Raw genomic sequence first — 27354 nt, forward strand, 5'->3', positions numbered from 1 at the left:
AAGCAAACGCAGAGTGCTTTTCGTGAAATAAACTAGGCCTGCTCTAGATTGGAAAGCTAATGACCAGACTGTCAAAATATAAAATAACCATGTATGGGCTAAAGACGAATATAAAAACAGAAGACTACCATAGTAGCCTAAACACCTGAATTGATGCCAGCTGCACTACAGCACTACCTCAGGTAGTAATGATTTCAGACTTGACATTTGTGACAGTGTTTCAGTGCTGTGTGTGTTAGTGTGTCATTCAATCAGACCAATTCACATTTATCTTTTAAAAACAATGAAGGACTCAAATACTGACACTGACCATCATAGAGATCATGACCAAGCTTTTAATAAAACCTCTGATATGATTCCACCCGTCTCAAGCCTGAGGATGGGGTAAAGTCAATTCAGCTGCGAACGCACTGTTTTATCAGAGCTGGTGATAAAGGAGGAGTGGTGGTAACGACCACGGGAGGCAAAGTCGGCATTTTCTTCTGTCAGCTGCCTGGTTTCCATGCCAATGGCTGATAAAGAGGGTGTCACGACAATCTGGTCCTGAGGTCTCTGTCCTCTCCTGAAAAAGATGCCAAGGTGGCCAGCAATCAGTCACAACGGGCTCAAAGCATCACTCCCCAGAGGGGTGGTCAACCACACATCACGGCAGAACTCTTATTTTAGTCTCCTTGGTCTCACCAAGCCTACCAGAACCCCAAAAGCACCGGAATCTAAAGCAAATCTGGTCTGGATCCAAATAAGTACCGCTGTCAGCTGTTATCAGGGAGTACATTTCTAGCTAAGGATTTAAAGGTGCAGTCTGTGATTCTGGCAAAAGATTGTTAATATTTGAGCTCAACTGCCAATCAAATTGAACCTTTCCCTTATGTGGTCCTAAAGCAACACGTTGATTTGCTGGAATTATTTATGGCTTGGTCCATGCCATGTGTACAGACTTTAAAACAAAGTCTTTACACAGAAGAGTCAGCTAGAGGACCACTAGGGGTAATTAGTTAAATTGGACCAAACGTGTATTGGATTAGAATGGTGGACTGTGCCTTTAATATATTATTTGTGTATATATTTACAACTGTATGTTTATACAAGAGCTTGACTGCTTGCTTAATGACTCGTGATAGTGTATTACCTTTCAACCGAATCCCTTTCAATATACAGATTCATATTACACATGGCATGCTAATTGATTTTAAAGGATTGTTGTACTTTTTTCTTCTAGTATTACATACTGAGTAAACATGGTAGGTACCTGGGGACTTATATAATCAAAGCCGTACTCAATTGAGCCCTGGGTTTTATAACCTCATAATCGCTAAGGAAACGCTAGTGACAATTAATACTGCCAGGGCATATATTTGAAAAGTACAAATTTGACAGGCAGACAAAGCCAGAGTTAAAGTGGAGTTCTTGGTCTGCTTCAATTTGCAGTTGAACAGTATGGACAGGAAATGGCTTAATGAGGCAAAGCAAAAAAATAAAGCCATTAATCTAACAGGAGACAGTTTAAGAGCTTCCTAAAAAAAAACAAGGCCCAGTGTAATGGCATGAGTTCAGAGGCTTACCTCCATATGCTCCTCAGTGAAGACCTGATCCATTTGAACAAACTGAAGCGAGCAGCAGCACCTGGGACCAAAAGAGGGAATTGGTGACTCAACAAAGTCAAAAAGTGACAAAAAAAAAGTAATTCAATACATCTATCAACTGTACAAATACACCAAACTTGCTTCCATGCCAGGAAGAACCTGAATTGAAATAGTGAAAGCACTCCATCATAATATGCTGAATGTATGTCATATATGCTATAATTGCTATATTTATGTTGTTCTCCTATTATATAGATGATTCTGTATCTGTAACACTAGGTCTTTTCCATTTCTTTCCCATACTATAGAGCAATATATGACTTGCCCTCTAGCCACATATTTGTGTATGAACGCAACATTGACTTATTTAAGCCCTGACACCTGTGTGCCAAAGGGCTGCCCGTGGACTGGAGTGGCTTATGAGCTGGATCTTCCCCACTGCTCTAGTCAATAGTCAGAGGGGAATGCATGGCATTGTGGGAGGATTACATATCACAGAGTTGCCAAGCCCACCCAACAGCTGCACAACAGGCAGGACTGAGGCGGTCACTAGAAAAACTTTAAGTTCTCTGGAATCATCCAGTACTGACTAAGAGAGAGGAGCTAAATGTGTGGAAGAATTCTTTCAAAAGGAAAAGAAAGAAATGTATCCAGAAAAGCCGCTCACTTGATTATCTTGCAGCCCACATATATTGACCTACCTATTGGCAAACCCGGGCTTACTTTTCCAATGTAGAGGTAGAGTATTAGAGTAAGTAAAATATTCAGCAGGGCATAGATCCACTGAATTACAAACATGATCATAATGGAACAAACCGCCTGTAGAGAAAGCAGAGGCATTTATTAGGGCATGTTACGTAAGAGCTGGTTAAATCAATAGTTGAGTAATCTATGATCCACAGCCTAAAGCCTAAAGCCTACTTACTCCCATTAATGCAACCCAGTGGTTGCAAAATACAGCGTAGCATGAATCTGGCATTGGTCTTATCTCAGGCTCCTCCAGTTTGGGTTTGTTCTCAGACTCTGTCAAGGGAACATAAAATAGCAATAGAAATGATTTGGTCACTTTCATATATTTTTCACAAGCTCAAAAGGCAGTTCACACAGCATTTAAACTATAAAAATATTTGCCGTCTCAGACAGTGTGCAACAACACAATTAAGAATATGAATAATTCCTTTCATATAACTACTATAGTTACCAGTATTTCCATATTGGTCTTCGGGTGAACAGACTGTATCCTTTTCCACCAGGTTATTTGGCGTCTCATGCAATTTGTCATGATTTGGCAGCTGGGTGGCATCTTTTTTGGGCAGAACTCTCTGTTGCGTTGGATCTCTCTCCTCTTTGTCTTTAAGGGCGGTGGTTGTGCCGTCCAGGTCCACCCCAAAACTGTCCATCAGCGTTTCCTTGGCAGGCACCTTTGACCTCTTGTCCCTGGACCTGGGGCCTGGCGCGGAGGCTCTCCCCCCTTCGGCCAAATCAGCGCTGGGCAGTGGAAATATCTGGTCCATGTCCTTGGTGAACTCCAGCAGCGTGCCGTTGCTCGCTTTTGCGATGGAGCGGTCGCTTCCATAGCCTGGGTGAGTGGTTGCCATAAGGGGCTTCCCTCTGCTGTGTTTCTGGGTCAGGGGCCTCGTCCTCTTGACCTGGAGGTTGTAGCTCATGGCCACACAAAAATAGGAGTAGTCAATGATGCTGTAGGTCAGCATGAAGTTGATGGTGACGATAGGGGCCAGAGTGTTGACCTGGCCTATGAAGATGAACGCCATAGAGAGCAGGCTGGTTAAACAGATGGCCGCCACTGGAGTCTTGTTGGCACCTTTCTGTAAGTTACATAGAGAGAAAATATGCGTACAGTCTGGAATATATAATTTATTTCATTATTGAAGTGTTATGAGGCCTCAGGTGAAAGGCAAAATGGCAAATTGGCATTGCTTTTTATAATGGATAGATATCCATTTATAATGGATGAAGGATTGTGAAATTAAATAAGAAAGGATGCTAGTATGTTGTGCAATAGCGTGTTTCAGAGGGAAGGAAAAAATAGCTGAAATCATAAATTGTTTCTGCCAATCAGTGTTCTGCAAATCTATGGGTAAGCCTCCAATTCAAACAATCACAAAATGTTCCTCCTGAACTCTAGCAGAGTAAACATCACCTAAGGCATTTTGTTCCACAAGGCAGGCCGCCTAAGGCCCTTTCCAAGTCCCCGACATCCAGACCGAGGTTGTCTAACTGCAGCCCCGACAGGCTCAGACTGCTGGCACACTCTAGCTGGACTGCGCTGCAACCTGGGCTGGCCCTGTCCTCACTTCCTGCATTTGTTCTTGGGCTTTGATACGGGGCGAGATGTCTAGAGCCTCGCTGCGGCCCTCGGAGAGGGGGTCAGACAGTGTTCAGGGCGAGAGGAAGGGCGTGTTGCTTTTTGAAAGGCACAATAGTGTTACACTCCGTTCCTTGATGTTTGTCGGGTGCACTCTGTCACTCTACAATTAGAAGACTCTTTCTTTTTGTGGCCTGTCTATTCCCCCCTGACAGAAGCATCAGGAGCTGGAGGACCTCTAATTTAGCAATCAGAGAAAACACAGCAATGTGAATGGTCCCACTGTTGCTGCAGTTCTCAATAAACCAGTAGGCTCAATGAAATTCTCGACGATTTAAAATTTCCCTTCAACAGATCTACTACTACTATCATCACTGTTTCACAAGTATAGAGGTCAGTTAGTTTATCCCTGTATGTGGTTTCATCCTGGGAATATGAGAAGCACTGTACTTCATCTAACAACTGAGATCTCTGTGCAGCGCATTTATCACACCATTAGAACTCAATCGCTCCAGGCTCATCAAAAGGTAATCACTTAGATATCGCTGTCGATTAGGCAAAGCTTTTTACAACTTATGCTAAACGTTTTTCCCCTCATAATTGATGAGAGTAGGATTAAGCCTTTCCACATGTGTTCTCTTTGGGGAAAAGTTCCACGCACCCCATGTGCGAAAATGCCCAGGGCTGGGATGACTTTCTCCTGAGCGATGCACTGAAGGATCCTGGGTGCTCCGTACAGGCCGCCCATGCATGAGGCCAGGGAGGAGATGTAGAGTCCCAGCAGAAACAGGAAGCCCACCAAGGAGACCTGGGAAAAAAACAAACAGAGAGGGGAAGAGAGTGCAGTGGGCTACACCCAACTCAGTTCCGCTCAGCCCTTTGTGGAAAGAAAAAAGTTATATTGTGTTGAAAATAAATCAACTGAAAGAATGTGTGATATAACAATGTCTGCTTACTGTTACGAAAAAAAATGCTACCTTTCTAACTCACTTAAATATATGGGTTAATGCTCAATTTTCAATGTAAACAATACTGTGATACAACACACTTTAAAAAAAACACAAAAACATGTTCCTGTAGAGAAAAACATGCATTTTCCTGCTGAGGAGCACAGTTCCCGAGGTTCGCTGACTGACCATACCCTCTCAGCTCATAACTGAGTGAAACCACACTTGTGGTCTGTGGACAGAGGGACAGCTGTGGGCAGCCCCGACCCAGGCTGCTGGCCTCCTGAGGGGAGGGGGGGGTCACACCCCAGCTGGGCTCCAGGCTCATCTGACACATTCACACCAGCTGGACAAATGGGGTCCACACAGCATGCATGCCTTGGACAAGAGCTCTCCTGGGGCCTGATCCACTGAGTGTATATGAATGAGGATAATGCAGAAGGGGGAAAAGCTGAAAATATGGATCTATTTGGCTTGAGCATGCACACTCTCTTCTGAGACTTTCGAAGCTTGTAAGAAACTTTTCTTTAACTTTTCCTCCAACCATTCAAAACTATATACAATAAACAAGGCTCCCTCACCCCCAAAAACAAACTACATTAAAAAGAGTGCAGACCTCCGCCAAAGTAAGTAGTCCACTCCTGTCAATAAATGTCTCACTTCTCGCAATGTTTAAGTGAAAACAAAAGTCCTGGATCCTCCTCTTGATCCAAACCTGCTTTAAAAATGTAATGGGTTCTTCCTTGGCCCATGCTACACCCCTTTGCCAAGTTCCATGAAAATTGGCCAGGTAGTTTTTTCGTAATCCTGCTGACAGTCAAACAAACGGTAATGAAAACAACCTCCTTTGCAGAGGTAATGAGGAGAAAATAACAATGAGCGATCTTCTTTATACACAGACTGAAATATTAAAGAAAGCATCTGCCACGTCATCCCTTATAGATTTGCCATTCATCTCCTTTTAAATTTAAGAGAAAGCAAATAAATAGTTGACATGTCTAGAAATTAAACAATCACATTCCTCTAGCAGGGGAGCAGACCTCAGCTATGCTTTGGTCGATGCACAAACAGCAATGAAATGGCAAGTAGTGAAATGGGATCTGTCCACATGTGTCAGGCCCCATTATCCGCTGCTATGACTCCACATTACGGAGGTTGTTACTGTACAACAGGTGTGGGTGAAGCCTAACAGCGGTAGCCCGGTTGTTGAAACATGAAGAGTTGTGTTGCAGATGCCCAGCGGAACAAGTATAAGCACATCCCACCCAAAATGACAGCTGCTCTGGGGAGAGTGGAGGGGTTAGAGGTGGGTTTGCACTGAGGTACAGTACCTTTTCAGCTATCAAGAAGTCATTGTGCAGGGCTTCTCTGGTGCAGATGGCTCCCAGCAGGAAGACAAAGACCAGATACAGGAACCACCTGTAGATTCCCACAGACCAGGAATTAAAAAAAGCCCTCTATTATTAGACAGGTACGAAACAAAAATGGCTACCAGCTCATGGCAACAGGGGATGATAAGATTTAGGGGTTTTACAGATAAACAGCACAGTACATCTACTCCAAAGTTGTTTGGGTTAGTATTCAGGGCTTGGACAGGACTGCCATTCTTATCTACAGTTGAAGAAATGTAAACAGCCCTCGCCGTCTTTCCTAAAGCTCAGGTACATGAAAGAGACCCTCACGAAGTACAGATGGCGGACAGTGTTCCCACAGGGATGTTCTGCTCGGGTCGCTGAAGATCGGAGCTCATGTTAAAGCCCGCCATGACACCTACAAATCAGAGACGGAGACATCAGGGATAGGCGTTACTGTCTAAAATACATCCTGACCCAAACACAGGGCACCTTTCCCAGCCTCCACTGCAGACACCAGCCTCCCTGTTCCAGGGTGGTGACACATTCACTCTCCATGACCTTTATCATGAATATTTGTTTGCACAGTGGAAAGGCAGAAAAATATGTCACAAAAGGATCCCCTTAGGGTCTGTGTGTGTATTTTGTGGAGTACAAAACTACAATCCATGGGCCTGACACATTTATGGAGGCATTCTTGAATGTGAAAACACAACTTGAAAGGGACAAGGCAATGATAACAGAGGAAGCAGGGATCTTCAGCTTTTTTCCTGTGCTGAATGACTAGGCTGGGACGCAAGGAAAGCACTGGCAGCTCTCTCCTCATAAAGTCATGGTAACGTGACACTCTGGTGACTGAGCACCACTTCAGCCAATTACCTGCCAATAAATGTAAGGGGACTAAGAAAGGCTTCCACAACAACAATCATGTACAGTATCCGAGAACAACAGGGACTACATTTAAAAAAAAAAAGAAGATGTACATTAATTACAAAGAATTGATTTTGCCGCTCGTCAGGAGACCAAAGATAACACATACGTCTTTTGTAAATACACCAAGAGACTTTGTATGTCTTCCAAATGTACAATGTTGAATTATGGCAATAAACAGTATACATCCATCTTCAATATATACCTATAGCATCAATTATAAAACTATTCCACAGATGCGCTAAAGTACTACTCTGGTGGATTGTCAGATGTTTATAAATGACTACATATGAAAACGGTCACGTCACCTGTGGCTGCTGGGAAGAACACCCCAAACACAGTGAAGAAGGTCTCTCCAGATGTGTAGTCCGGCAGCAGATTTTTGTGCAGCAATTTTCCTGAGTATCCAACAAACCCATGCTCTGCAAAAACACAGTCAAATTAGCCAAGCACAAAAGTATTGATAGTGCGTTTTTTTCTACAATATATATGATACCATGATAGATGATCGGACTTCTCACAGCTTCATGAGGAATTTACAATTTACATATCCTCTTCCTCTGCTACAATGTAGGTCGGGGATGCACCAATACTGATACCAGTACTGGATCTCGGGCCAATACTGTGCTCATATACTCGTACTCAGAAAAATTATCAGAAACCACGCACTGATACAAGTGTTTTGGTTACATAGGAAATATGTAATGTTTATGGTTTTGTGGGTTCTTTTTTTTCGTTTTATGTTTATTTTTGGTTGGAAATAGCCTCCTTGTCTAAAAAAGTGCATCTCTACTAACTACTGTAATAGATGTGACATAGGGCTGAACGATTCATTGCATTTTGCGTTAAAATCACGATATGATAAAACACGATTTTCTAACCGCAACGTGCGCGATTACAACGTGGTCTAAAAAAAATCTAAATACATTTTTTCTTAAGATGGTACATTTTGCACACAGTGTTTAAAAAGTGCATGCCTTGTGTTTATACTTACAATGACTTTGTTTAAATTACTTAAATGCACAGTGGCAAAGCCACCGATTTGTTGTTCTTGTTTCTGTAATGAGCAGTTAAATAAAAATGTAAAATGTGGGAAAGAATATTTTACACTAAATGTATCTAATATTGTGTTGGTCATATTTAAATCATTCATTAAGTTTTGTTGGGAAAAAAAAGAGGATAAAATACATTTAAAAAAAATCGCATCTTAAATCGCAATATTGGGGGGAACATTTAGTTTTTCTCAAATCGTTCAGCCCTAATGTGACAATACAATAGGACCAAGGGCAGACCAAATCACCCCACCTCATAGGACTCATGCCAGGGTCAGAATTAAACAGAAGGCTCCCTTGGCTCCTGATGGACCCTCAGTTAAACACATGTATGGTGCTGCTCGTGGTAGTGAAATAGTAAAGTATGATTTGATATGAAAATGGTATAGATATATCGTGGAACATGGTGGCCTACACCCCCCTCTGACTGCTGACTGGCTGTCCTCCAGACTCTTCCGTGGGCCGGGCCCTGGGTGTCCGCTTCGGACCGGCACGGCCCCTTACATAACTGTCCAGGGGGATAGGGGCCCCCGCCAAGATGCGTGCAAACCAAGGGCCGGGCCCTGACACCCGCGCGAGTTCGCCAAGTTCAATAGTGCGGTTCTGCCGATCTGATGCAGGGAGGGCTGCTGCTGCTGCACAGAGCTCTGGGCGTGTTCACAGGCAAACAAAACAGGCCTCAGAACAGGCGCCGGAGGACCATTTGCACAAACAGCGGTGGGAGATATCACCGCAGTGCTGGGCGTGTGGACAAACGCAATTTGTTAGTGAGGTCCCTATGGCTGAAATTATGCTGTAGCTCCGCACTCCAGGTAAACTAAATGAAACGACATGATGTCATGAAAGAAAAGAATAATACATGAACAAAACATTCAGCACAGCTTGCAGCAGACTTGAAAATGTCTACTCTGATAGAAGCGAGTAAAATATATGTCTGGTCTGGATTTTATGGTTCACTCCAACACAATAGTTTTCCTCTGGATGCGCCGAGCGAAAGCTCTGGCCAGCAGAGACAAAGCGTTAATCCAGAAAGAGTCAAATCTGGGCCCGCCTGTGCTAGAGCATGAACCATTTCCCTCTTGGTTATCTTGTGATGGGAAAGAATGTGTTCTCTCAGATTAATGACATGTTTATCCAAAAGGAAGTCGCCACCCTTTTCAGAAGCCCGGCCTGTTCCTACCCTTGCAAGTCACGGCACTCAGAGAGAGACGCTGCTCGTTCGGGGCCCGTGATTGTGGCTGAGGATCAAGGCCTGCCTACTCAATGTACTGCCAAAGGCAAGGCGAATCAGGCTCTCGCTGCACTGGCTTATCCTAAGCCATGCCTTTCTATCAGTCACTGCAAATACTGACGAGTATTTTCCACACGAGATGAAATACATACACTTTCAAATAACTCTTCTGGAAAAAGATAATCTACGTAGTAGATGGCGGAGTACAACTATTGCTGCACATTCATTCGAATAATACTACAGCGATTTGAGGTTAGGGATTATATATCATTTGACTCCATGTCTGATCTTTTCTGACTGTAGTTACAGATTTCAGATCAGATTTCAATTAGAAAAAACTCAATAGAGATTCCAAACCAGAACTGAAAATCTGGTGGTATGCCAAGTAAAGTGAGAGTATAAATAGAAATACGTTTTTAGATATAGATCAAAGTCTCATGAAGGTTTCCTGCCTGCTGCCAAACCACTGTGTGTGGGTCTTGTCACTGACTGTGGACAGGCCTTCTCCCATCTGTGGCCTGCAACTTTATGTATCGCACAGAGGAGTATGCAGGGAGGGCTGGGTGTCATGGAGACAGTCTTTTGTGACATGACTTCAAGCCCACTATTTATAGAAAGAGTTCGGATAGGAGGACTTGGACCAGGAAGTGGTGATGTGGAGGCTTCAAGAGGAGCGCTCCAATCAGCTTCCTGTCTTTTCTTTTGTCACGGTCCAAATATGTGGGTGAGCCCGGTTAACACCCTAAACCCAAAACCATGAACACATGTGAGCTTCCTGTTCAATCTGAGGGGTGTCAAGAGCGGCGCGTGTTTAGGTCGTACCAGTGTAGGTCCGCAGCCAGTCAAATGCATATACTCCATATGTGTACACAGTGCACTAAGCCTGACAGAATATGGCTAAATGAAGCAGTCTTTCCTTGGGAGGATCATAAACTCTCTAAGGTCTGCAGGAGTATTTACAAAGGGAAGGGACTTAAAAAAACAGCCTCTTGAAATAAATGTGACAGTTTGACAGTTTCAATAGAATGCTTTAGAACACCATAAACAATAAAATTCACTTTCTCTTACACATTTATTAATTTTCATGACATTTTAGGGGAAACCACTTTGCTTTCTCATTTAGACACCAAAACCACAGGAAGCACTTGTCACCATGAGTCACTGACTACGCATCTATGTTAGGTGAGAAGGGGAAGCACAATCACAATATGAAATAAAAGTGGCTCTGGTTTATATGGTTTTACGAAATGGATGAACCGGGAAACAACTCCAGAATCAGAAAGGTTTTTACTCCATTCGACATTCCAACCGCATACACATAGTTAAGATTTAGAAACTGGGTGTTTCGCTGTGGTGTTTTGACAGTGATTCACATCTTTCAACACTGAATTTCAATGGGTTACTCCAGCGCCAACACTGTATAACCACTATCTGTAGTTGCTTGACACAATAAGCTAAACATACGGCCAACCATAACTATAACTTTTATCCTTGTTATTCGGATGAAGATAGACTGAAGATAGACATTTCTAGCACCATCCATTTAATATTCACACCATTCAAAGTACTCAGGAGCTCTCGCTGTTTCACAAAGCTCCAAGACGTCTACAGTCCCATCCCCCAACCTTCACATAAAGAGGGAGAAGATGGCTTTAATATCAACATGATGGCAGTAGTCACACACAGTTCCCTGAGCTGAGCGCCTGGCCTTGACAGCCTGATTGCCAGCGTTATCAAACTGTAAACACATCTGCCGCGGCAGCTCCGTTTCTCCTGCCACTGGCAGGTAACCCGCCCATGCGGCGCTCTGCCCATTGCCGAGCAGGCGGCTTACTGGCCGGCCGCCAGCGGTGAGCTCACTCCAAGCACAACCAGGCCTAATTGGAAAAACCTGGACCGTCCCACTGCCTCCGTCCCCTCTGCTTGTGGAGCACGGTGTGGGTCTGTGGGTTCCTGAAGGAGGGGCGGTGGAGGAGAGGGCCAGGAGGGGTGACAGAGAGACGTGCTGGGGTAATGTTTCGTGCAGTGCAGCAGTACCACCCTGGCCACCCCACTCCCACCACCACCCCCACCCCAACCCCAACCCCAACCACACCGCTGCTGCTGTAGGCTGAGCTGCTGAGCTGCAGTGCTCTCTCTCTCCCTCTCCCGCTCTCTCTCTCCTTTTCTTTGCCCAAGCCTCGCCACAGGGAGGAACTGCCCTCATGGAAGGCTCTGCACAGAACCCTGGACAGGAAGCTGATAATCAGGAGAACAGGAAGTGCTGGAATCGACTTCCTGAAGGCGCGAGTGCGGGGAGTACATACTGGCCCTGTCTGAAACATTCTGCCCCTTCCTTCAGCACAAAGGGCTTCAGAGTAAACAGACCACGGGGGCTTTGGGCGCCCCATCACGTCTCATACACTTCCCCTCGGCCCAACTCAGAACAATGCCACAGAATCCACTCTCTCCCTCTGTGGAGTAAATTACACTTAAAGACCCTACACACACTTGAAATAGCACATGGATTTGACTTAACGGATTTGGATATGAAACACGAAGGGACGAAATCCAAAGTACATTAACCATTAAATTATGAAAGGTGCTATATAAAACAGTTGACTTGATTCCACTTGAATTTGAAAGATTTGAAAGCTCATTCATGGATTTCCCACCATCATCAAGGGACTCGCATTTTGGCCTCAACAACGAATAAAAAAACTAATGAACAGCATGAAGCAGCCAGACCAGGAAGACACAATCATGTAGACCACATTAAAAAGTACAAAGTGAAAGTACAGACACAGGCTGCTCTCCAGTGGACAGACTTAAAAGGGAAATGTAATGGGGGAAAAAAAACCTGCTGTTCTGTGATCCCACAGAGACACCTACTGGTCAACAAGGACCGGAGGTTATGAGGGAAGACTTGAATGGCCAAATCCATGGAAGCCATGTAAACATCCAGTGAATTCACTTCACAAACTAGTTTCTTACCTACATGAGTTTAATCGTGACACATATGGAAAAACAGAACCACTTGCTGAAAATCTACTGAAAAGAGGTGATTAATTCTGACAAAGATGGTCACCGACCTGGATCCAAGTGGGAGAAAGTTCCAATAACAAAGTCCAGAGTGGATACTGCAAGTATTCCCAGCAGCACCAGCTGTAGTCGGATGATCCACTTGACTCCGGCGAGGTTGATGCAGAGCAGACCCAGCAGCACAGCCACAGAGATCCCCCGCACCAGCCACACGCTCTGCAGGGCCAGGACCTCTGCTATGGACTCAGCAAAGCCTGTGACGTACATAGCTCCAGCCACACACTACAGGCCCATAACACACAAAACATTGCAGTCATAAAGGTACAATGTCTGGTATTAAAAAAAAAGATCTGAAATGCATTTCAACATTGATTGTGCAATAGGTGATATATGTGTGTATCAATTATGTGATACATATATATATATATATATATTTTGTTTGTTTTGTTTTGTTTAAGGCATACTTATAAAATAATAGTTTAGGTATTTGTAGTTATTATAATTACTATTATTACATTGTTTTTTTTTTCATTTAAATTTGTAATTTTTAAATTGATACTTTATATTGTTTATTGTTTGTGAGTGTGTGTGTGTGCTTTTTTGTAAGTGGCTTTGGACAAAAGCGTCCAAATACCATACCATAACCATATACAGGCAACAGAGAGATAACGTTAAAAAAAGCTTGACTGTAAAAAAACAATGACCCAACTATGTGATCAAGACATGTACTTAAATAAGGGATGGAACGACTGGTTTCTTAAGTAAAGTAACACTCAAGATCTGTCACTAATAACCGTAATGGGCTGTATTAGAAGACAAAGTAGCCTTTAATAAGAGATCCTGATTTTCAACATTCTCACCTGGCCAAACACGTAGAGAAGGCCAACGGTCCCTCCCACTCGCCGTCCCAGTACAGTGGAGATCATGGAGTACACTCCCCCACCCCCCACCCTGCAGCGCTCGCACACCCCAAGCCCTGACATCACAGTCACCAGGGCCACCAGCACCACCAAAGACACCAGCAGCATGCCTAGCAATACACCAGCGTTGCCCTGGCAACAAGATGAAGATAATAGGGTTAAGGCTTACTTTATTGTCTCAAATGAAATTAAAATGTCCGCTTGGATTAAAGAGCCGCTCAAAGTGCATAAAAAGGAAACAACATATGTCATGAGGCAAAAAAAAGGTGGCCATTTGCAACACTCATACCGTCAATCACTCTGTCAGCCCAGACAGAGTGAGTGACAGTTTGAGGTGAAGGGGGTTCAGTTTTACCATTTTAGTTGTTGACAATTTGGGAAAAGATTGAATGTCAATACGTGCAGCCAAGAGTTATTTTATAATTTGAAAAGCCTTTCATAGAATAGAATACAGATTACTGAAGATTACCAGCATTTACTGCACTATTTGCTCTGTCCAAACCGGTCACAAGTGCAAACTCACCACCAGCCATCCTGTTCGAAGGAAGAGAACTACACCAAAGATGTTTATCATACAGGTGGTGAAAACACCATCCCATGTGCCAAAGAGCACAGGCTCCCAGACAAACAGTGTCACTTTCCACCATGGCTGTGTATGACTCTGAGACACCTGCAAAGAGACAAGATACAATTGTTTTCCATCCCATATTCCCATAGGCATTTCATGGCGAACAGGACTATCACAGCGAGCAACTCAGTATCAAAAGAAGATCTTAAGAACAGACCCTGCAAGTTGCCAAAGGTGGTATATGTAATGTTACCATAATCTGACCTGGGCATTTTCATGAAAAAGCTCCTGAACATGACAAGAGCCACTGCTTCTCCTTGAGTCACTGTTGCCATCCCATGACTTCAGGGGGACATTGTTGTCCTCAACAGAGGGCCTGGTTAGGGTCCATTTGAAAGATGGGTCTTCCATGGAAAGCATTTTAGGAAACCTGAATGACAGACATTATTTAAGTTCAAAAGGTTACCCATACCCGCCTTTTATAGTTAAACATTGCGTTACTGTTCTGTTCATTAAGCAGGTAGTTTATCGCTCCAGTAACAAACTGCAGTCATGTGACTACCAGTTTAGTTAATATTTTATATTGAAAAGGGAATGGTTTGCTATGGTCACCATAAACAGCATGCCTCGTTGCTCACTTTTCCAATTAGGCTATACGCAACCTGAACTAAGGAATTGTAACAGGCTACGAGAAATGTAGGCTTAATATCTACATATTTTCAGTTTTCAGAAAGGTTGAAACATCCTCTTCACCTGCGCTTTTCAAACATAAAGACAAACAATCTCTAATTCTCTCTGCCTTAGCAGTCAAACGGAGCATGACAGGTGCATGGCATGACCGTATGTTAATTAGGTGGTCATGTGATCAGGATACATGTCGGGATGTTTATGACATTTCAATTTCAGGGAGAGCAACTCACGAATATAGTCCACTTAAAAGTAGCTAACTGGAAACAACTAGGGCCTAAGACGTTTTAATGAGGCGGCAATTTGAGGACATTAGTGAAAAGGAGCACAAGTCCAAAACATAATTTTAAATATAACCAGCAGCATAATCAACATTTTATGCTATTTAATCGTAAAATATATCACACACGTTTCCCCCAAAAACTTCCTATCAAATGTTCACTTACTTCACGTCAACAAGAGATCACTGCCATCCTCCTCTTATGACGTCTCATTTGCGCTTCCTTAGGTGAAGATATTAAAAATATTTTTAAAAAGCCACCTTAAATTCCTATCTTTTAGAACAATTAGCTACAAGTGCACTGAAGAGCAACGAGCTGGTGGGTTGTCTTGTGCGCTATTAAAAAAGTATGCGACGTGGTCAATGTTAACGTCATTAAACAGATGTTTGTTCTGACCAATGCCTACCAAGGTGTGTTTCTATGCCTCGAAAAGTCACACCCCAGACATTTGGTTGTTAGTTTTGGCCAACCTTCAAATGGGAGGGCAGGTGCTTGTTGGGCATGTCATAACCTAAGAAAAATTACACCAAGCCTATAACGAAGATGATTTAGCAGCAGCATCCTGTTCCTAACGATCGGATTGGAGACCATGGATACATTTTCAGAAATCACAGGAAACCACGCTGAATTTACTCAGAATCCTACCTATAAGGAAAAATAAAAAATAAAAAAAAATAAAAAAAACCTTACCTCAAAGAAGCACCTCAATAGCTTTTTAATCAAGTTGGAGTTGCCGTTTCTTAAGCCACGATGTTTACAAAAGGAAAGCCAAATGCTATTGACATAAGGCAGGCAGAGTTCAAATTCCTTGACACGGCCCGGGTAAGTATGAACGACCAGGAACTACTGACCTTTCAAGCCGACTGCAGGCATATACAAACGAATTCATAAAAAAAACAACCAACGCACAATCATTTTGTTTATATTTGGAAAGACAATGTAACACACAAAAAGACAATCAGAAACCCAACAATATTCAGTTGAAATCAATTTTCACTTGTCATACAGTATACATAATATTGCATAAATGTAATGGTATTCTAAATGAAATAATTCAGCTACAATACAATGCATACATTACATATAAAAATATAACCAGTGTACAAAAACTGACAAATCAGGGGACATGCAGCTCCCCAGGAATGGAATATATCAGAATGTAGGCATGAAAAGGATTAGGAAACCTTTCAATTTAAATGGAAATTTAAAAAAAAAATCTCTCTCAACATAACTGACACTAACTTTGTTTTCTAAATTATGGTTACTCTGTTCAAAGTATGCGAATGTTCAATCACAGGACTGTTGAATTTTAAATGTACAATGACTTTTACAAGCAGCAGTAAAATATCTTTAAAGTCTCACACAGGTAGGCTATAGGTTGAAAAGAGGAAAAAGTTACATTTTTGTTGTTCTCTCTAAAGACCAGAAGTTATTCTCTCATCCTCGCTCATTTGAAGGGCACTTATGGTCAGAACTTGGCATCAGAACCAAGTGGTTTTGTGGAGCAGAAATTGTGATATGACATTGTATTGGCATAAAACAATGTCTTATCTTTCACATAAAACTCTGAAGCACTTGATTTTCCTTCATGGTATGCCCTCTTTCAACAGTTCTTAAGAAAAAAAATCATTCTTTAAAAACTAACATTTTTTGCTGCATAAAAATCCATAAACAAATTTGCGTAATATTAAATGGGGGCCAAAATCAACAATTAGCTGAGGATTCTGCATCCAGAGTACAATTAAATCAAAGACATAACAGCCCCAGATAAGCTCTGACTTCACTTCTCAAAACACTAATTATTGTTCAATCATTTAAAATACAACAGGTGGTCGATCCCAAAATGATACTTTGTAATAATCCAATGCGAAAAAGAATTCAACATGATCCATTATTGCTGACAGATGTTTGAGAGAGAGTTGTGCCAGATGTTGACAAAGAGGAGCAAAACAGGCTGAGCCAGGACCAATAGCTTCATAAAAGTTAGCAAATGTATTACCAGCTGATATATCAGCACATTACCACCATGTTACATAATAATTATCCAGCTAATTAAGTAATGAGTTACCAAATCATCCTCATCATCATCAAATAGAGATGAACACATTTTCTCCTTCCTGACAGATCCCTGGTTGATTTATCCACAGCTCTGGAACAGTAAGCCACAAATATAACAAAGATGCAATGTGATCTATAGCAGACTGATAACTAGCTAAATATCCCCTGATCCCATGAACCATATTTAGAGAACACAATCTAGGAGGTTATACAATAAAAAATACACTGAAGATCCAAAATGATTCTGTACTTTCCCAAAAATACTGTTCTCTAAACAAGGCTATACAGTTAAAAATGTACAATGTATTTACAGTAGGAGCAAGCTTTCAATCAACACCATCAAACAAAGGAATGCTTACACAAACTGTGAAGAATAACTGCAGTTCAAAGTGAAGGTGTTTTTCCCTGATCGTCAACAGAACTTGGCTATTGAGAATCAAGAAATGTCACCACCATGTTTGGCTTAAACCAGAAATCTAAACGTCACAGCATTAGATAAACCAGAGAGATAAACCAGAGCACGCTGGCAATTTCATGCAGATGACCATTCTGCCACGTCCATAACCCTGATGTATGCAATGTTATCTGTAAGGCACACCAGAACATAATATTTTACCAATGTGATGTAACCTTATGTTGACAAATGCTCAAACTATCCACTCGCATATTACAGCTTATATATGCAAATAAGCAACATGTCAGTGTTTTGGAGGTGACATGAAGTTCACCATTGCATGGAACTGCCTAGATTTAAAAGAAAATCTGCAATGTAATCTACATTTTCAAATGATCATCTCACATGAAGCAAATACAAGGAGTAGCTATGAGCACAATACATAATATTATTCTCAAAGAGCAAGTTAGAATAAGAGCACAACAGTACCAGACAGGGAAAAGTTCATGCACTGGTCAAAATCAAACAACAATTATAAGCCTGTTCTATGAACATTACTGTGTGGAACATTTTTAGTGAAATGTATACTATACATTATTCAAAAACAATGATTTCAACATGATTTTTTGTTGTCGTTTTGTTGTTATATATTTGCCACTTTAAACTATCCAAACATGTTCTTTACCTAGTAGAAGGCCACTATGCACTGCCGAGACGAGAGGTGATTTACAACAATGTCAGACCATATTTAGGGAAACTGGGAGGGAAATGATGACCTCAAGAGAAGAAGTGCATCAGGTGAAATGAGCACAGGACATGGCATTAGAAGAAGAAAAAAAGTGCTTTAAAAACGAAAAGAAAAGAAATGTAACTAGTAAGCTGTGCAAGTCCCAAGGACACTGAAACTTGAGAAGCTTTAGCTTTACAACCACAAGTAGAGTGCAAAAAAGTGGACTAGTTTTAACCATCCAAAGTGAGAAGCAATTCAGAAAAGAAGGAGACGGTATACACACTGATCGACTAGTGATTACCTCACCTCGAGTCATCGCTCTTTCCACTGATCAATGATACATGATGGTTTCGGATTATCAAAATTCATGATAAATGACAGAGACTCAGGTCAATCAAAACCTGATTACATATCACATCTCAAGTTCCAAGTATATAAAACGTCAGGGGAGGTAATGTAGACATTAAGGTTGTAATATGACAACATCTTCAAAAGACATTCCCTATTATGGAAAGTGTGCAAAGTTTAGAACATTTGGATTGGATCCACAGACTGCATTCAACTGCCAACATTCCCAAGATTCCTTGAGGTATAGTACCTTTTGATTTCCCCCTCGTTGTAGCCGTCACTAGTTTTGAAAAGATTAAGTTGGTCTGTATTTACAAATGTGTCCATGTTTGCAGAGGTAAGACACTATTTGCATGCAACAATCTCTCAGCCTGACAAGTTTAAGTTCAATGTGCAAAAATAGTTTTGGATATCTCGATTTATGTTTAAAAAACTATACATTTGGGCTATTGGTCAATTGAGTTTGTAAAAGGGATGACTCACATAAACATCGCAATAAAAAAGGAAAATTAAGTTTAAAATGTCAATCAACTTAACATACTCAGAGCCCATAGTCTCATTTTCTTGAGATGGCTGGCATTTTAGATCTTCATTTACTATCTTAAAGCCATACCTAAACTGGACCAACATTACAGTTTAATGAGAAGCTGGATTCATAGGGGCCAGACCAGTGAGCCTGTACAGGTTCAAAAGAAACACCTCTTACTCACTGTCAACCAGAGGGCAATATACAAATTTACAGCCATGCTTTTTTTTTCTTCTTTTAAATGAAAATATGAAACGTTAGGTTGAACTACTTCGATGAGTCACATGTTCAACTCCTGCGACATTTTGACATAGAATGCGGCTTCCTTGAGACAGTTCCTGAAAATGCTGCATAATGAGCATTTGTCACAGACATGAAACCTTACTTGAAAAATAATGGGGAAAAAAAAAAAACTTTTCAAATTGAATGCCAGTACAGCTGATGTTATCTGTTAAAATTGATTGCATTGGTTCCAACTGTCATATTGTAACTGTAATGTTAATCTGTGAATTCCTAACAATGTACCATTTATACTTGGCTGATTATAGTTAGTCATTATTAGCATTATGTTATACACAACAATTAGATGACATATTGAAAAGAAATGAGAGGAAGAAGTTATCTAATACAAGCTGAGAAAAGAGCCAACAAAAATATCTTATTCCTGTTACAAAACTAGAATCTCTGATCGAATCAGAGGCTAATTCAGTTGTAAGTGCCATAACAGTTTAACTGAAATACATAATTGTGTACATAATTAACAAGGACCTTTCTAGAAGGGGTGCAGAAAATGGGGTCTCAGAAATACTGAACGTGCTTGGGTCTACATGTGATTCATCACACATTTCTGTCAAAAACAAAGACCACTGTACTAAAGCCATTTCTGGCATATTTCACAGTCAGTCAGTGCTTACCCTACACACTTTCAGTACCTGAACCAAAATGTTATACCTATTTTTCCTAGGTAACCCATCTTCAAAAGCTTCAGTATTGAAAGGGGTTGATGGAGGCACTCCTTGTTTGGATTAACAAAGCTTTAGTTATTTGGCTTCCCCTTATTTTTTACACTATGTTATATAATAAAATATTAATATTATACTTCAAAAGTGCTAGAAAACTGATTCAATTAAAATGTGTAAGTACTGTTTCTATCTGTGCCAGTAAAGGACTTTTTTCTCATGATCAGTTAGAAGGTGACAATGATAAAGAATAACAACACCTAAAATGAAGCATACATTGGCAAAATACAAGAAATGAATGTTATAAAGTGCCTTGCAAACAATTGAAAAATATGTGTGTATGTGTATATATGTATATATATATATGCACATATACACATGTCTTCCGATCAGCCAAACGTCTGGCTGCTTGAATGATCAGGGGAAGAAGTCATCTGTGTTCTGGTCTCCGTTACACTAACCAGTGGGAACTCTGAGAAGTCCGCTCCGTGACTTCGGAGGCTGACCTGACCATTGGCAATGCTAAACTGGGAAGAGATTCCGGAGCGAGAACTCTGGAATTGAGAGCGGAAGTGCGGCTCAAACGTGGCAATCTGAAATGTCTGGCTGATCCCCTGAGCATCTGTCTTTTTTGACGAAGTCACCTGCTCGAGAAAGTCTTCAGTGGGAGACACGGCCGACTGGTTAGTTTCGTCCCCGGAGAAAGAGAAAGAGTGCTGTGAATCTCCCAGGAGAGCAAAGTGAGGCTTCTCCAGGGTGGACCTTAGCGGAGAATTCAGGCCTGACCGGAAGCGACTAGGTGAGGTCAGCTGTTTGTCAGTGGAGAACAACGGCTGCCCAGCCAAGCTTGGGCTGTCCGTCACAAATGTAAGACTCTGGTTGTTGAGATAGCTGTCGTTCTGACTGGTCCTCTCCAATGCCTGTTGTAAGAACTTTGAGTACTCATGCAGGAGACTGGACTTCTCAGCTGGTGGAGCCTGTGTGCTGGTCCCGAGAGGTTCTGGCGGGCTGCTCTCGGACATGTCAGACGAGTTGATGGATATGCTGGAGGTGACCTCTGTGTCCGCCACGCTGAAGGAGATCTCAGGTTGCCCGTTGGTTTTGGTGGAGTAGTGGTCCAGCAAGGTCTGGAGAACCTCGTCAGGGAGCACATTCTTCTCATGGTTTGACTTGATCTCCACACTCATAGGCTGGGGCTCCAAGATGGTAGCAGGAACAGTCTCATCAATGACACTGGCCACTGCCGCCTGGGTGACAGAGGGCTGCGAAGCGATGCTTCCCACGTTGAGCGCGTAGTCACGGCTGTTGTTGGTGGCCGCCAGGTAACGCTTCTTCTTCAGGAACTGCATGGCATCGTCGTAGTTTGTGCTACTCGTCGCTGGTTTGGGCTGTACTCCCTGAAGGGTGTCTACCGACTCCAAGTTCTCCACATCCAACAGGCTTTGTTTGTCTATAATCTCAAACGTGTACCGGGTGACTTTGCCTTCCTCAAACGTAGACAATGGTGACAAGCTCTGCGGCTGCTCCAAAGCCTGCTTCAGATTTCTCTTACTAGGAACCTTCTTGAGGAGCAGTTTCGGAGGGTTAATTTCCTCAGAGGACACCTCTCCAAGATGTCGGTTGCCTGGAGAGGAGTCAGGGAGCTCAACAGAGTATTCTGCCACTACATACTCGTCTTTGACTTTAGAAGTGACGGCATACAGTGGCAGGCTCTCGCTTTTGGTCAACCTTTTTTCTCCCTTCTCCTCTATGCTCCCAATGCCATCTCTGTCTGTGAGAACCGTGGCAGAGCCGTGGGTCTTCTCGCAGGATTTCTGACGTTTCTTCTTTGGGAGCGAGCACTCTTTCGCTGGGAAGGAAAAGCTCACCGTCTCAGAGGTCCGCAGCAGCCCCTCTTTAGCAGCAGCTTTGTGTGCTTTGCGGTCCTTGTTCTCGTGGCACATGCGTCTGTGCTTCAGTACTCTGTCCGTTCGGGAGAAGTACTGAGTTCAACAAAAGAATGTGAAAAACAGTGTCACAACACAACCAATGTTAACAACTTAAGACAGTTTCAATGCTTACTGCTATGATAAAAGTAAGCTCTGTGAGGTTAAGTCTTGGGTTGCATTCATCTGGTTATTTATAATTTGTGCTACTTTACACTCTCCCCAGGTGGACTGAAAAATTCATCGTTTGTTCTATATTTTTTCAAGTAGCCTGAAATATCCTATTCAGGACAGCCTAAAAGGTTGCATTTTTACCATAATGCCTCAACATTCTCTGATTACACGCCAGTGAAGACTTCTTTTGTAATTGGCTGGCAGGTGTTCAATATTTCTGAGTTAACAGACACCTAACAAGCAGATCTGGTCAAAGGTTTAATCACCTTTCTATATCAATGAATGAATGACAGCCAGAACAGTCTCAGTAAAAACAGCTTATTGACAAACTGCCAATCTATATTTCTACTCCGCTTCACATTATAGAGTTCTTATCCTCCACCTTGTCCAAAATGTTCTTATATTGGGACACCTTGGCAGCAATTCTACTTACATATACTGGCTCTTGAGTCTAGTGCATAACAAAATAAATAAATAAATAGATTACCTGATGGCAGTAGTCACATTGATAGGGCTTTTCTCCGCTGTGTGTTCTTTTGTGTCTTTCCATGTGATATTTCTGGATAAATCTCATCCCGCACTCATCACAGCGAAAAGGCTTCTCCCCTTCAGTGCACAAAACATTTAGTAGCATTAGCATACGAACCATGAAAGAACATTTAGTAGCATTAGCATACGAACCATGAAAGAACATTTAGTAGCATTAGCATACGAACCATGAAAGAACATTTAGTTTCATCAATTCACGTCAGTAGATGCAAATAGGGCACAGTGTAAAGTATGATTACTTAAAAAGGGCTTTTCAATTTTGCCTATATTCCAGCCATACCTGTATGAATCTTCTCATGCCTTTGAAGTAGGTACTTCTGAATGAAGCGCATGTCACACTGAGCGCACTGAAACGGCTTCTCTCCTGTTAGAAAGTAAAATTCACCACAAGATGAAACTCACCGCAGATTTATCTGCACACAACAACTTCCCAATGCAGGTCATCACAGTGTCAACTGGGATCAGGACCACACCCTATCTTAGGTTCCAGCTAAGAGCAACACTACAGGAATTAAATGTAGCTTGAGCCATATCAGACCGCAGTGGCTAGGTTTTTGTGGCAGTATTGGTCTGACCTGTGTGAATGAAGACGTGTCTCTGCAGATGGTAGTTGGTCCTAAAGGCTGCGTTGCAGTGCTCACACACGTGCGACTTAGGGCTCTGTAGCCCTAGTGATCCATCTTCATTAATGGTGAGAATCTAACAAATAAATTATAAAATAAAATAACAGTAGCCGGGACATATCAAATACAGTATGCCATTACAATAATACTTGAGCTCTGCACATGTGCACAACACACATAAAAGAGCTTACGACTGCTAACTAAATGTACTGTGTGCGATATATAAAGAGCTTTAGCTTAGCAGTAAATACCTTAGCTGGGGAGCGCTGCTTCCTTTTTTTCTTCTTATGGCATTCCGAAAGGTCCCTTCCCTGTTTCTTCTCTTTCTTGGTCAGCAGCAGCGAATCAGAGAGCTTCATCTCCTGCTTGATACTCAACTGTTCACGAAGAAAGTGGTGTATCCCATTAGTGCACTGTAGATTACACACCTTAACAGTAGATAACATGGAACTGATGAGTTCTTCATTACTGCAGAACACTACAGAATATCTTTGCTGCATTCTCATTATTGCCCAACAGTTGCCTTTCCTTGCATATGCCTTTATTACTACTCAGCAGCATTGATAATATCATTACATTCTCTCTGATGGCTGAATCCCTAACTTTTGCAAGGCTTGTACTACATTGGTTATCTGAACAAATGGAAGAAGGAGTCCTGTGCTCAATTCAGAGTGTATACTCACAGGCACGTGCAGAGTGTATACTCACAGGCACGTGCAGAGTGTATACTCACAGGCACGTGCAGAGTGTATACTCACAGGCATGTGAAGAGTGTATGGCAGTTTCGGAGGAAGCCTTTGGGAGAACTCAGGGTCTTCCTCTCCATCGTTCTTCACCGTCTCTTCGTGGACCATCAGCTCATCGTGTGAGATGAGGTGTTGCGTGCTCAGCGTTGCCTCTGCTAGGTCCTCATCCTCATCTTCATCCTCTGCCAGCAGGGGGTGGTTGGCCAGTGCTCGCTCACCCATGGGCATGTCATCCAAACCACCACCGCCGCCTACACCCCTGCCATCCACCCCTGTGCTTCCCAGGGCTCTGGAGGAGTGGTGATGCAAACCAGCCGGCCCACTGCACTTCAACAGCATCCCATCCAGTTTCTCATCGATGTTCATCTTTGACGGCAGGAGAGGAGGATTGTGGCTAAGATTAAAAAATATATATATATTAAAATATTATGTCTATTTAAGCATCAATATTTCAAAGAAAAAGTAGATAGGCCTACAAACATGAGGAAAGGGGGAAAGTGTGAGGAATATCACCCTGTGTCTTGACTAAAGATGGACAATGAAAAACAAATGATAAGAATAACAATTGAAAATACAAATAAAAAACTAAATTAAAATGACTTTCATACCTACATACTTTCTGTAGGACCAAGGCCTTTGCAAATCCAACCCGCAGATCAATATGGATGATCAGATTTTAACTCACATACCAGGCCTAAAGAGGGATGGTTTACTCGTGCACGTTACGCATCAGTGGAAGATTTTTTTTTTTTTAAACTGTCCGCTGTATGCTGACCTCAGTTTTAACAGTGCGAGATAAAACTCGGTCGGAATTCGTGATGTAACGTTAACTGAGCTAGCTAACTGCTACTGCTATATCAACAGCTTCATTTGACAGACGCATACAGTTAACTACACGACAGACACCAAACATCCGATTTCAAGCTGTGAATGCACGCTAATGACAGTGTTATAAAACCTGTACAGGAAAAAAGCACTGACGAATGATGGCTTGAGAGGGCAACTTATGTTCCATTCACGGCCCTCACATTTTAATACTGTTCAAGATCATGCTGTCTAACGTTAGCTAGCTCGCTATTCTAGATAGCTAAATTAAGTTAACATGACTCAACTAACGTTACTTAGCGTGACGGCTATCGACTTTGGCAGACTTAACACATCTAAGCCTGTCTCTTGGTTAGAAGGCTAGGAGGCTAACAGTTGGACGATTAACGCTAGCTCTCTTAATACACAAGCTGTTGTTACCTGTGACATACGAGCTAAACTAGCATACTACAATCGATTGCAATGACTAAATGTGCCTAATAGTAGCCAGTTTAGGGTTGTTGGCAGATTGACTGAGCGCTTGTCATGCATACACGACAAAGTCTCGAATGTATTTTTGGCAAGCAACTTTCGGACGGGTATGCATTTGTTGCAACTTCGTGTTATTTCGCCATGACTGCAGAATTGAACAACTTAAAAGCTAGCTACCAAGCTAGAGAACTGTTAGCCCACTAGCTACCTGTCTGTGATAATGAGAAGGCCTGATCAGTCAAACTGTACCGAGATTAATGATTTGAAGTCCAGTGATGACTTCGAAACCAAAAGCCAAATTAGGCCCGTGTGCTTAGCAAATTGCACAGATATTGTAAAAAAGGCACCGTTACTTACCAACACCTGCTATTACTGGACCGGTAGGGTCATCATGGTCTGTTTGCAAAAGTTTTCGTCGCTGTGACAGCCAGAAGCGTAGCGTACCTTGCTAGCTCCCTAGCTTACTGCATTCCTTCTCCAGTAGTTTTCAGTGGTGCATTATGGGAAAGTGGTTCACGCAGCTGCTGCGCACAGCTCTCCTGACCACAAGCGGTTAGTAACTGGTGAGTTGAAGGCTATTACAAACAACATGTAGAGGCATTTAGGCGACTCTGGTTATTTGGCTGAGATAAAACGGACATCTGAAAGGGAAGCATACGCCGCGATTAATGGCAATTGTCATCAATACCTGTCAGCAGCAATTTGCTGTCCAGAAAAAAATGTGACGGAGTAACTTTGAGAAAATGGGGATTAGCCTACTCTGTTGAGCACCCTGTGGCCTAGATGAAAGAGGTGGTCAGGGGACCAGAAATTCGGGAATTCCCTCATGAAGCTTTGACAACGTTGACATATGAGTTTGTTTAGTGGAGACAGCCAATCAATTTTGTCATGGCGTCAAATTACTACAAATTTTATACATACGACAGTCAGGAGAATGTTGTGAACTAGCTACAGGTGTGAAGTGTCCTGTGAATGTTTATTTGCATTGGGCAGCTTTGAATGCAGAAACACATTTTTTGCACGCTCAAATTTATATAATTTTTAGAGAATTTATTCTCCTGCAGAGAAAAACCAGTTTTGGGCTCACATGTTGAACGCTCAACTTCCATTGTGCACCACCTAAAATTTCTCTCACTCCCTTGCCGTCTCTTTGTGCGCGCTCAACTTGGCGTGCACAAGCTCAGCCAATCACAAAACAGAGACAGTGTACCAAAACGAACGTAAATCTGACCCATAGATTTACAGTATGGCCAGTTGACTATTTTCGTCAGTATTTTTAATGTGTTGTCATATCACCTTACCTTTTATTATTTTCCCATGATCTGTCGAATGTATATCTATTTAATAATATGCATCTATAGTAACGATCCTTTGCGGTATTTTTGTTGTTGTTGAGCAATTGTAAAGGTAACGGAATGGTAATAGAACAAGGACAACTACGCAACAGTCCGTGTGCGCTTCCGCACGCCAGTATAATCAAGGCCTTGGTCTACTCTTTTGGCACTCCAAACCTTTTGGTTTGTCGTGTGCTTGTTCATTGTGTCGGGAAAACACTCAGTGCATTTATGTTTTGCAGTGGAGCTTTTCCCCACCCACGTTGCAGCTTTGTCTGATGGACAACTCTGGTAACTGGTAATTATCAACGAATATGGAACATTTTCCTGCAGCCCTTTCTCATTGTTGATGTATTGTGAAGCTACTTTGTTGTACATAGCTGTTAACATGTTTTGTCTAATGTTTTATTTTTTGTATTTCTCTGAAAACAATACTAACATTATACACATGGTAAAAAGATGACAGCCTGTGCTCTGAAAGAACGGAAAATGGATGCCTTCAACCATGGAATCATTTGAGGATAAAACCTACACAAAAAGTCAATAATAGACAGCTACCCCTGTCTAAGTACTCTCCAGTCTCCCAAGCCCACGGATATTCCGACCACATTATTACACCCTGGTACTGGCTTTGTAGTGGTGAACCATAGGCCTAGCAGCGCTGCTGAGAACACAAGATGGCAGCATTTGTGTAGCTTCTTCCACTTGTATGTGTTCAAGTAAGGCAGTTTTTTTTTTTTTTTTTTTACAGCTCTAGATGTTTTTTGTTTCTCTGTAATATGAGAAACACTGAC

At 42.1% G+C, this 27354-nt stretch overlaps 2 protein-coding genes across 6 annotated transcripts; both read right to left on the reverse strand.

The window, feature by feature from the left end:
* Window positions 1-317: 317 nt before the first annotated feature.
* slc12a8 (solute carrier family 12 member 8) lies at window positions 318-15674 on the reverse strand. 5 transcript variants are annotated; one of them, XM_042702745.1, is made up of 14 exons: window positions 15589-15674; window positions 14195-14360; window positions 13886-14032; window positions 13303-13494; window positions 12493-12724; window positions 7447-7560; window positions 6539-6626; window positions 6188-6275; window positions 4571-4717; window positions 2785-3409; window positions 2509-2606; window positions 2285-2402; window positions 1563-1623; window positions 318-562 (listed from the first exon to the last, which is right to left on the reverse strand). In XM_042702745.1, the coding sequence occupies exons 2-14, from the start codon at window positions 14348-14350 to the stop codon at window positions 391-393; spliced, it is 2238 nt and encodes a 745-aa protein (XP_042558679.1). In that variant the 5' UTR covers window positions 14351-14360; window positions 15589-15674; the 3' UTR covers window positions 318-390. The 5 variants fall into 5 exon arrangements, with proteins under 5 accessions (XP_042558679.1, XP_031415714.1, XP_031415708.1 ...); XM_031559854.2 differs by lacking the exon at window positions 15589-15674 and adding an exon at window positions 15064-15582; XM_031559848.2 differs by lacking the exon at window positions 15589-15674 and adding an exon at window positions 14684-15582.
* Window positions 15675-15804: 130 nt separating this feature from the next.
* znf148 (zinc finger protein 148) lies at window positions 15805-26487 on the reverse strand. Its single transcript, XM_012836488.3, has 7 exons — window positions 25584-26487; window positions 23943-24324; window positions 23436-23561; window positions 23137-23260; window positions 22842-22925; window positions 22500-22618; window positions 15805-21895 (listed from the first exon to the last, which is right to left on the reverse strand). Exons 2-7 carry the CDS (start codon window positions 24294-24296, stop codon window positions 20303-20305), a joined length of 2400 nt encoding a protein of 799 aa, XP_012691942.2. The 5' UTR covers window positions 24297-24324; window positions 25584-26487; the 3' UTR covers window positions 15805-20302.
* Window positions 26488-27354: the final 867 nt, after the last annotated feature.

This window comes from Clupea harengus, chromosome 2 (assembly GCF_900700415.2).
Source record: "Clupea harengus chromosome 2, Ch_v2.0.2, whole genome shotgun sequence".
Lineage (NCBI taxonomy): Eukaryota > Metazoa > Chordata > Actinopteri > Clupeiformes > Clupeidae > Clupea > Clupea harengus.

Coding starts and splice junctions, on each gene's coding strand:
- slc12a8 (XM_031559848.2), bottom strand. Junction 12,725..13,302: donor TTCTCTACGTGTTTGGCCAG/GTGAGAATGTTG, acceptor ATGGGCCTGTAG/TGTGTGGCTGGAGCTATGTA. Junction 6,276..6,538: donor CTGTCCGCCATCTGTACTTC/GTGAGGGTCTCT, acceptor GGGAATCTACAG/GTGGTTCCTGTATCTGGTCT.
- znf148 (XM_012836488.3), bottom strand. CDS start 24,296: ATGAACATCGATGAGAAACTGGATGGGATGCTGTTGAAGTGCAGTGGG. Junction 23,261..23,435: donor AGCAGCGCTCCCCAGCTAAG/GTATTTACTGCT, acceptor TTTATTTGTTAG/ATTCTCACCATTAATGAAGA. Junction 22,619..22,841: donor GCATGAGAAGATTCATACAG/GTATGGCTGGAA, acceptor TGTGCACTGAAG/GGGAGAAGCCTTTTCGCTGT.